Raw genomic sequence first — 10,884 nt, forward strand, 5'->3', positions numbered from 1 at the left:
AGAGGGGACGTGCTGTGGCACCAGGAATTGTTTTGAAAAACCCAGGTATTTGCAATACAGGGATTTCCTTTGTCCTGATGAACAAGCTACTACAGTGATGACTACAGTGGACAGAAGCTGGGACCACTGTCAGAATTTGATAATTCAGGTTGAAATTAGAATAGAAAGTAATCATAATACTTACGCTTTTAGAAACAACCAAAATATGAGGGTAGTTTCGTGTTTGCATGCTCAATCAACACTTTATTCCTGTTTATTCTCACTAAGTTCAATTCAAGGATCACAGCAATACCTCCATGCATTTAGGTTTATTAATGGATTTAGCTCTTTTTTTTCCTTTTTTTTTTTTTTTTAATGAAAACAGATGTCAGAATTACCCAGAACTTAATGCCCACTGGTCATCTTGCTTTGCATACGGCTGCCTCTCACTCCCCATGCAGAGGAGGCTCGGGTGTGAGAGGGCTGCAGACTGCCAGAGCTGACCGTGGGCTCTCCTTGCATTTTCAGCTGTACACACAAACTGTGTTCCAGTGGGTAGTAATGTGTGTCTTTTAAAGTTACAGGAGCTGTTTCTTCACCCCTGGACAATGCTGCATTCTATGTCTCCGTTGGATTTTTTCTCCTCTTGATCGCTTTTTTGTTTGTATTAATTTTTCTTAAATACAAAAAGGTAAAAGCAAACATAAATACTTGGCCATCCTTCTTTTGTTCCTACCAGGCTGTTTCTTCTCTAAGACTTATTTCATTGTGCGTTTCTTTCTCTTCCAAAGCAATTCAAATATGAAAGCCAGTGGCAAATGATACAGATGATAGGGCCATCAGATAATGAATACATCTACGTCGACTTCAGAGAATTTGAATATGATATAAAATGGGAATTTCCCAGGGAAAATCTGGAATTTGGTGAGCAATCCATAAGCTAAATCTCAAAACTGGAGCAGTAGTCTGTGTTGTACCAGCAGCAAATAATACTGGCATTTTGTGTCTTGTAGGACAGGTCCTTGGTTCTGGGGCCTTTGGGAAAGTAGTGACTGCCACAGCTTATGGAATTAACAATGCAGGAGATTCAGTCCAGGTGGCAGTCAAAATGCTAAAAGGTATGATCAACTCTGGTGCCTTCTACAAGCATTCTACTATCTCCAAAGTAGAAGAGGCATTAGAAATCCCCCTTATACAGGAAACTTTCAGCAGTCACACCTCACAAATGCTTGGCTTCAAAATCCTTTCAAAGTGCTTGCAAATCGCTGTTTCAGTTTGGAAAGGTATTGCTGAAGTGCCTTCATCCCACAGTACATTGCATTTTTCCCTACACACTACAGGTCTGTGTTGTGTGGGGAAGTAGGGAGCCTCTAAAGAGGAGAAATGCAAATCCCCAGTGCAGATTATCCTACTGGTTATATTGGTGACTATGACCCTTGGTCTAAGGCCCCTTTTTCTTGTAGCGCTGCATAGCTGTCCCAAGCCCTTTGTCTGCTGTGTCTGTGCTAGTTTGTTTCCAAAACTCCCGGCACAATTTCCTGTAGTCTTTTTTCTTGATGATGACACAAAACAGTTTCTTTCCATCCCTCCTTATGAATAAGGATACTAAACCTCAAATACTCCTTTCTGCTATGGTCTGACCTCTCTCCAAGCTGTCTTGACTCCTCATAAAATCAGAGTCCAGGAGCAAGCCTCCCTGGAAGAAAGCAGAGGAGGGCTGCTGCCTCCTGTGTCCCAGCTAATCACAGCCTTGTTCACAGAATGGTGGAGTACTTTACACCAGAAAAGACCTCTAGGATCACTGAGTCCAACTGTTAGCCATCACTGTCCATGTCCCTCAGAGCCACATCTTTTAAATACATTCAGGGATGGTGACTCCACCACTTCCCTGGGCAGCCTCTTCCAGTGCTCGACAGCCCATTGAAGCATATAGGTGAAAACATTTTTCTGAATATCCAATCTAATCCTTTCCTGAGGCACAAACTGAAGTGTTTCCTCTCATCCTGTGACTTGTTGCTTGGGAAGAGACAGGTATCCACCTCACCCACCTTTTGTTATGTACTGGAATGAGCTTCACATTGATACCAGCACCCTGCCCACCTGTGTGCCCACACAGCCCCTTCCTGCCAGCACTGCCTTTCAGGTTTTCATCCCACATTTCCACATAAGCATCAGGTTTATGCTTCCTTGGCCCACTCCTTTGTGGTTGTCTTTGTGGAAGCTTGACTTGATCATTTTGGTTCACGTACCCAATACACTGAAGTCTTGAGCACCAAATGCTCGCTGAAAAACAAGATTAAAGCCACAGGGTGGCCTTCTCAGCTGCTGGATTGCAGCTGGATGTGTGCCATGTGGCTGCCATTTTTCTCTCTTAACATTTCTCTGCCACAGGCTTGTCTGCCATTTTTTCTGTGCTTGGGAACACTTTAATATATTGCTGTCATTCCTTGCCAGCTCAAGAATGACAAATGTTGACATTTAATGACTGCTTTCCCAAGCTCTCAAATGATCTGCACTCACACACAAATTTAGTTTCCACCTTTGACTGAATCTTTATATACTTTGGAAAGGTTTTTTTAGGATGTTCCCAAATGTACTGTTAGTCCAATGAATTTGAAATTAAGATTTGCATGTGAAAAAGCATCACAACCATTTAAGTTTTCATTTCTTTGCCGGAGATTTCCAAATCTGTATTGTTGCTTTTACAGAAAAACCTGATGCTTCAGAAAAAGATGCTCTAATGTCTGAGCTGAAAATGATGACTCACATTGGAAGCCATGAAAATATTGTGAACCTGCTAGGAGCTTGTACTCTGTCAGGTAAATTGAAATTGTAGAAAAGTACCAGTTAAAACCACCAGAATAATGAGGACTAATTTTGCTGTTCTGTGCTGGCCCAAAATAAGATAAAGATGAACCGAAAGCAAATTTAAGGGCATGCATGTGTACAGAAAAGGGTCATTTCTGATTATACTGGCAGGAAGTGATACAACAGTCCTTCTGTAGAATAGGATTTCCTGTTATGGTGGTGATGGCACTGGTATGAGCCAGTTTATTAAGTAAAAAGGAAAAACTTATCTGGTGTCAGGGACTTTTGTATGCACATGATTATGTTCACATAGGAAATTATATTTTTTTTTTATTTATGCATCTCACCAATGAATGGACAAAAATAGCTAAAAGATAGACAGGAAACAAGAGAAACTGAAAAATAACAGGGGTAGGAGGGACAGAAAAAAAAAGAAGAAATTAGAGAATAAATAATGGAAAGAGGGACAACCTTTTAAAGGACCAAATGTAAAAACAAAACTGAAGAATGAAAAAATAACCAAAGATGGGCTAAGATGAAAGTAGCAACGTATTATCAATGAATAATTATTGTGTGACTTGTGTTATAATTGAGGTAACTTACACAGCTATTCTTGTCCAAAGAACTGCTTCTCTGGCCAGTCCAATGGTGAACAAGAGTCTTTGAAGAGAGGCTAAAAACAGATCAGCTTGGGGAAATGCCAGGGTTTCACCCAGTGTAGATCCATATCATGAACCAGAACACCTGACACTAAAAAGCTTGGCAGATTTTCTGTCATGGTTATTTATTTAGTCAGAGAGACCAAGTAGAACAGTTAACTTTTGTTTCCTCAGTTTACATCAGTGGCAATACTGCCAGGCACAGACGTGAGGGGTAATAGGAAAGCAGAGAAATAGATTGTTCTTGGTAGCTTTTGCTGATTTAAAAATACTGCCACTGCCTTCTGGAACAGTGGGCAGGATGCGATGGTGCAGGCAGGAGAGCTGCAGGGAAAACCTGCTTGGTCTGGTAGGTAGGGCAGGAACACTTCCAGCCTTATCCAAGTGCCATTTTCAGAAGCATTTACATGGTTCTCAAGACTTTCCCATCCATGCTCTGAGAGACCTTACCACTTTTTTCAGCATGCTCCACCTTGTTTGACAGTGGCCTTCTGACAGAAATATCCACGGATTCATGGTCAGTCTTTCTGGGCCAGAAGTGGTGGTGGCAGAGTGAGGCTTTGCAGTGTGATGTGTGACCACTCTGAGCTCCTGCTGGCTGGTCATGGCTTTTATCCAGGCTTGCCTGGGTCAGGAATTGGATGTGTTTTTCCTTTCTTGAGAAAGTGTCCTGACCAGTGCTCTACTTAAGACACCTCCCCTTGCAAGGGATATCCCTTGTTTAGGTCCCCTCAGCAAAGTACTCTTGGGTTTCAGGTGGTCTTCTTGGGGAAAAATAAAAAGGATCTTTCCAGTGCTTGAAGGTTGCACAGATAGACAGAAGGATGTAGGTCAAAGAATACAAACTCACAACATCCAGATAATTAGCAGGAGTCATCTTCTGCTTGAACCCTGCATGGTTTAGAAAATATGCTGCATCCTTATAGCCTGTACTGTCCTCCCCATTGACATTGGATAGGAGAGGATTTTTGTTTCTATAAGGGATTTTCAACACAGTTTGAGAGATGCACCACAAGGTCAAAGTTACACAGTCAGTAAACAAATTCTCATTACATGCCTATCAGTACAGCTTATCTACCTGGGAATGGAAGATGCTTGGGATGTTTTAACACAGATTAATCCCGAGAGAAAATGAAGCAGCATTAGGGCTTTAATGGGGAGGGTGCTATAAATAGTAGCAGGCTATTTACATTTCCAACTATTTCAGGACCAATCTACTTGATATTTGAATACTGTTGCTACGGTGACCTTCTGAACTACTTGAGGAGCAAGAGAGAAAAGTTTCACTGGACACTGACAGATATTTTTAAACAACAAAACTTCAGCTTTTACCACAATATCCATCAGGACCAAAACTCCAGGTAAAAAATTTAGTAAGTTTGATACTTTTAAAAACTGCTATTGTTTTTTAAGCTGCATTCTCACCTGTGCTGTACACTGGTGAAATGACTGAATTCTTGAGAATGTGCCTTCATATACTTTAATAAGCAATGCCTTAGGAGGAACTGAGATTTGATTGTCCTCATGGAGACTGCAGAAGACAAACAACCTCTTGTTTCTCTTCCCAGTTTTGAGAAGAGTCATATCTGTATCCAGGTCTTTAGTTGTAGTAACCGTTCATGTTTTTCACTGCAAAAGAGTTTATGTGTAGAAGATTATGTGACACACTGAGTGAAACCTTTGAAAATGTGTTCCCTGCTCCAGGACAGGGACTCACCTGAAGTACAGTGTGAACACAGCTCTGTGCAGAGGGGATGAATTTGAAACCATGCAAAGAAGTCAAAACATAAATGTGACACTGGAATCAAATGGGATTGTGCTGTTTACTGAGGAAGGTAAGAGATTAATTGACTATATCTTCAGGAATGCTGTTTTACTGTATTTTTTGTATTATTGATATGACCAGACTAGATTCCATGACAAAAGAGGCCTCTTTCTATTATATGTTTCTCTTCAGTCCTGGCAGGAATTTTGCTGGAGGAGAATTCAACAACACTTGAGATCAGAGGCTTATGTTTCTGCTCATGCTATACGTAGTACTTGAATACGAAAATGCTTGCCTTTCTTTTGTATCTGAGTAAAGGATAAAAAAGATGGATGCTCTTTGTGATGTTGCTCTTAGTAGGGAGCCTGTAAAAATCCTTTACAACAATCAGTGGAATTAATCAGAGTGAGGAAGTCCATGGAAAACTCATACTTCTGATTATTTTTTACAGATAAAATTAAGGATGCAGGTACACAGATGGATGAAGAAGAGGATTTTAATGTGCTCACTTTTGAAGATCTTCTTTGCTTCTCATATCAAGTTGCCAAAGGAATGGAATTTCTTGAGTCCAAATCGGTACGGTGAAGGGTAGCAAATTTTTCAGATAGAAAAGATGCTAAAAATAGGTCAGTTTACAAAAGGCAAGTTGAGGAACAGAGCCACTCAGTGGCAAGTTTGAACTGTACCTCCTTCCCTGGCTTACCAGCAAAGACTGGGTTGCAGTTTTAGGCAGCACTCTGAGTAAGAAGCAACTGCACGGCACATTTGTGCCTGCTCTGGCCCTGTCTCCCTGCCAGCAGCAGCCGCGGAGTGTCCAGCTTGGCCATTCCCCAAACTGCTGAAGTGGAAGGAGGTGCAAACTCAGAGGGAAGGGAATTGTCCACCACTGATACCAAATGCTGCTGAGCGTTAATCCTTCCTTTCCTTCTAAGTGCATTCACAGAGACCTCGCTGCCCGGAACATACTGGTGACCCATGGGAAAGTGGTGAAAATATGTGACTTTGGTCTTGCCAGAGATGTAATGAACGACTCCAACTACATTGTCAGGGGCAATGTAAGTTCATGAGTTTCATGGTTTTCATACCATGGTAAGAAAGAAACGTTTTAAATTTTTTAATTCCTTGTGCATAGCTTTGTGCATATCTGTGTGGGCAATTCCTAGCTTTGTGCATATCTGTGTGGGCAATGCAGAAATCTCAGTTTTTCCTGCCCTTGGCAAAAGCAAATTCTTAGATTATAATTAAACTAACAAAGCTGGTTCTGTAAATGAGATGGTACCCATGCTCTTTCTAAAGCACCCATTGATGGAAGCGCTGGGATTTGTTTACTGTTGTGGGCAATAACAGCGTTACATAACAGGGTAGGACAACAGCATATGTGTGGGGGTCTGCCAGATCCTCTGGCTTTATGAAGAAGTACAGCGTGGACATCTCCATCTGGGCCACTCTATGCTTAAAGTCCGAGGAAGGAAGGTGGCTCTTCCAGGACTGAGCCCATCTCTTCCTTAAATAATCATCTAAAATGGATGAGACGAACTGGCTCTCTAGAAGTGCCGATTTCTCTCTGCAATGGGAATGTCCAGGGATTGCTGACAGAGACACAGCTTTGCACACAGCAAACATGAGTCCATCATGCTGGCAGTGAGAAGCACAGTGAGTCACCTAGAAAGCCTGTGTCACTGCCTGTGTCACAGCATGACCTGTTCTCCATCCCCCTGTCTGCACAGGCTCGACTGCCAGTCAAATGGATGGCTCCCGAAAGCCTGTTCGAGAGGACGTACACCATGAAGAGCGATGTCTGGTCCTATGGAATACTGCTCTGGGAAATATTCTCCTTGGGTATGTTTTACAGTGGGACAAAAGAGCGCTGTTTGGTTTTGGCAGCTTCTGAATTAACACATATTCTCCGATAATTTCCACAGGTGTAAATCCTTACCCTGGTATTCAGGTTGACACAAATTTCTACAAATTAATACAAAGTGGATTTAAAATGGACCAACCGTATTATGCTACAAAAGATGTGTAAGTGTACTTCCAAGTGATCCACAGCATGAGAATTTATACTTACTAGGTCACTGTTTGAATGACCTTTTATTTATTGTACACTATCTCTTACCCAAAATTAGTTGCAAAACGTGAGATCTTCCTCTAAATCTAACAAAGACTGCCTGATCCTGCAGATTTTGTTCTAAAGCAGAAGTGATCAACACTATAGGTTATGTGCCTTTGACAGGACTAATTTATTATATTTATTTAATTGTGCCTTCTTTCCCCAGGGAACTTCTTATTCTCAGACCACAGATTTTTTCCCCTTTTATTCTTCTTTTGCTTTTCTCTTTTTTCTTTTCTTTCCTTTTATTTTTTTTCCCCCCGAAAGGTATGTTTTCCATATGGACTAAATTTTTGGTGGGTTCTTTCCTAAACTTTATTATTTAATCGAGCTTTACCAGGTTTGTTTCAGTTCCAGGTGGCTAGGGATACTCTTAGATAAAAACCCTGCTAAGGAAGAGTTGGGGGAAGCTAATTTTGTATTCTCATCATAATTTTCAGCCTGTGCCTCTGTGCCTGGGTGGACTCTGCCTAGAGGTGGGCCCCAGGGAACAAGAGAAGAGAAGGTGACAGAGAATTACGAGGTCTGGAACATGGAGGAAAGAGAAGGACTTTGGGTTGGCTGAGCTCTCCTGGCAGAGGTTTCATAGATGCTCTAGGGCCAGAGTGCCTTGCTATGACACTGCACTGTTCTTATCCTCACTACATAAAGGCTGTAATGGCATTAAAAGTACAGGGGAATCTGAGAGATTAACCCATGAAAGATTGCTGTGGGGGGTTTAAATATCAGGGAGCCTATTGTCCCCGTAACTTTGCAAGGGACTTTAGCAGTCAGGCACAGCACTGATGCCTGATGAAGCTGCAATATTTCTAAGGTGGTGTTTAAATTTCAGGAAGATTTTTTTGATGTCAAATTATATTAAAAGACTTTCTGTGTGAAAAGTTTACTTAAGATTACATAGTCCACACGGAGCAGGTTTAGTCCCTATGGCATTGTCTTCCTAACATTTTCTCAATGGAAGCTGGAAAACAAATATTGCGCTATTATGTGTCATACCACAAAGAAGATTTTACTAAGGACTCTGATTAAATCACTATAAGATCATTTCACCTTTCTTTTATCCTTATCTTTTTGCTTCTTTTCCTCTGATGCAACACTGTAATTCTGGTCTCTTTATATAAAAACATTCTGATACCCATGGTTCTCCATTCACGTCCTACAACTCCGCGTAGTCGCTTACAGAGAGTCCAAGGGCTGACATGTTTTCTGTGCCATGTCTTTCCTTCTGCAGCTATTGCATGATGCAGTCCTGTTGGGCTCTTGACTCCAGGAAAAGACCCTCTTTTTCTTACCTGGTCTCCTCTCTGGCCTGTCAGCTGGCTGAGGCCGAAGGAGCAGTAAGTAAATACAGTGAGATGAGCATGTGAACAATGCCTGGGTTCAGGTTCAGGTTTTTGTGAGGTTTATATGTAGTTCCACAGATCATGATGAGCTGAGGGATAACCTCCTGCTTTCTATTGAAGTACATGACTCTATTATGGATACATTGCCCATGGATCCATTTAAGATCTTGGGGCATATTTTTCTGCTATCAGAAAGAATCCTGACCTTCCTGATGAGGATTTTCTTCCTCCCACTGCCTGCACTGGGACTCTGGAAAGCTGAAGTCTCTCAGCCTGTGCTGAGGGAATGGGCTTCCCTTGTGCAGCAGCCAGTGCAGTCAGGTTTGGTGATGCTGCTAGCTGCCATGGGAGGGGAGCTGATCCTGAGCTGGGGGCCAGGGGGTCTCATGAGGGATCACCATGCTATGTCCTCACAGACAGAATGCTGTATGTCATTCTCAAAGGTCAAAATAATAAAGATTATCTGAGGAAGTCCTGTTCTATCCATACCAGATGTTTATCTCCTCTTCAGGGAGGATGAACAATTCCTTTCCAAATTACCAGTTGCTACTTGGGTATCCATTCTGGACTAAAGACACTATTACTCAGTGCCTGCTTCATGGGGAGGAGAGCAGTTTTCCAAATACAATAAATAATAACAGAAGATATCTTTTATTTCCTGTTCCCAATTCTAGATTTACCATAATACAAAGGAAAACCTTGCTGCACACCATTCTAGCATCAAAACTAAACCTCGTGTAAGCAGGGATGAGGAATCTTTGCTGTCCCCAGTTGTGCTCCAGCATGAAGACCCTCAAGTTGAAAAATAATTTGAGTTGTGGATTTGGTCTCAGTATTGTCATAAACTCTGTGTAATATAAGTGTTTTATATCAGCTCTAAGAAAAGGAATTTTCATCAACTGCTGCACTGTTTTAGTTTCTTGTGGATCAGTCCATATTTATGTGACTTTTTGAGAAGAAGGTGTCATCCATTTGTTTGAATTCAGCAAACATATCTATAGCAAGACAGGTATTTTTGCTGCCTCTCTCCAACTGAATATCTCTTTTCCTGGTGCTATGTAAATAGTGACCAATCAACATATTGAATTATACTGTTCTTGCCACATTGCAAGCAAATATGAGAGAATCCACAGTAATTTTAGTCAATGTTTACAAGCATTGACTATGCAGCTAAAGAGAGCTGCTGTGATTTCCAGAAGTGCTATTCATATCTTCATCTCCAGATGTCAGGGAGTGTTGTGAAAAAAAAAAACCACTGGAGTCACCAATTTTAGATGTCCAAATTTTGCAGTTCCATCAGTCTTGTTTTACAAGGAGCTCTTAATTTGATTGAGTGTAACTGTCTTACCCTGGACACCTCAGTGGTTGTGAAGTATGGGTGATGGGTGCTCAGGTGAGTTCATTTTATCAAGATTTAGTTACTCATGTGGCCTCTACTCAGCCAGGCTACATTCTGCAACTGCTGATCAGAGATAGGCACTGACAGGAGGGATTCCTTTCTACCTAAAATAAGCATCTAAAGTAACCAGAAGGAGTGATATTTGGAGATAACCTTCTACCTCCCTAGTCTGGAAAATCCAGGTGGCAGTCTCCAGCTGGAAATCTCACTTCAGAGATTAGCTGAGTTACAGCTAATTCCATTCATGGGGCTTTGTGTGTTTTAATAGCAAATTAAAAAATGTTTCATTTTGAAGAAATTGCATTCTGTATTTTGGGAGTGTACTATCATCACTCCAAATCCACAGAATTCAGCCTGAGTGTAAGAACACTGCTGCACTAAAATGAAGCTATGCCTCTTTAACTTTCTCACAGACTCTCGGGACAATACCTAGAGGCTTGATGTATTTTCAGTATACTTAAAAAGACAGCTATTTTCACTATGAGGTTTAGGAATTTCTAAATGAAACTTTATCATGACTAATAGGATACATTTGTCTACATCACAGTGGATCAAAATGAGAATATATTGGTTAATAGTTTTTTTCTCTTTTACGTTTTACAAGGTGCTATGTTCAGTTAGGATTTTTTCAGAGGCATGTCTTATAAAATAATAACTGTTTGCATAGCGTATGCTATCACAGAAATTGAGCTGCTCTTTACTAACACTGTCTGAAAACAATGTTGCAATACAGTGATTATTATTTGTATATTTTTGATAATGTTATTAATAATTATCAATGAATCATCAATTTTTTAATCAGATAAAAATCGAAGAGCAAT

The 10,884-nt window shown here is 41.0% G+C and overlaps 1 protein-coding gene across 1 annotated transcript in view; it reads left to right on the forward strand.

The window, feature by feature from the left end:
* Positions 1–9,484, forward strand: part of FLT3 (fms related receptor tyrosine kinase 3) — a 29,003-nt gene extending 19,519 nt beyond the window's left edge. Inside the window, exons 13-24 of the mRNA XM_041487119.1 lie at positions 558–670; positions 771–903; positions 993–1,097; positions 2,688–2,798; positions 4,654–4,807; positions 5,151–5,281; positions 5,663–5,787; positions 6,144–6,266; positions 6,939–7,050; positions 7,134–7,233; positions 8,553–8,658; positions 9,339–9,484. Coding sequence (XP_041343053.1) covers positions 558–670; positions 771–903; positions 993–1,097; positions 2,688–2,798; positions 4,654–4,807; positions 5,151–5,281; positions 5,663–5,787; positions 6,144–6,266; positions 6,939–7,050; positions 7,134–7,233; positions 8,553–8,658; positions 9,339–9,473 — 1,448 coding nt within the window. The 3' untranslated portion in view covers positions 9,474–9,484. The remainder of the gene's footprint in view (positions 1–557; positions 671–770; positions 904–992; positions 1,098–2,687; positions 2,799–4,653; positions 4,808–5,150; positions 5,282–5,662; positions 5,788–6,143; positions 6,267–6,938; positions 7,051–7,133; positions 7,234–8,552; positions 8,659–9,338) is intronic.
* The last annotated feature ends 1,400 nt before the right edge of the window (positions 9,485–10,884 follow it).

Source organism: Pyrgilauda ruficollis, unplaced genomic scaffold (assembly GCF_017590135.1).
Source record: "Pyrgilauda ruficollis isolate IOZ18807 unplaced genomic scaffold, ASM1759013v1 scaffold8, whole genome shotgun sequence".
NCBI classification, from domain to species: domain Eukaryota; kingdom Metazoa; phylum Chordata; class Aves; order Passeriformes; family Passeridae; genus Pyrgilauda; species Pyrgilauda ruficollis.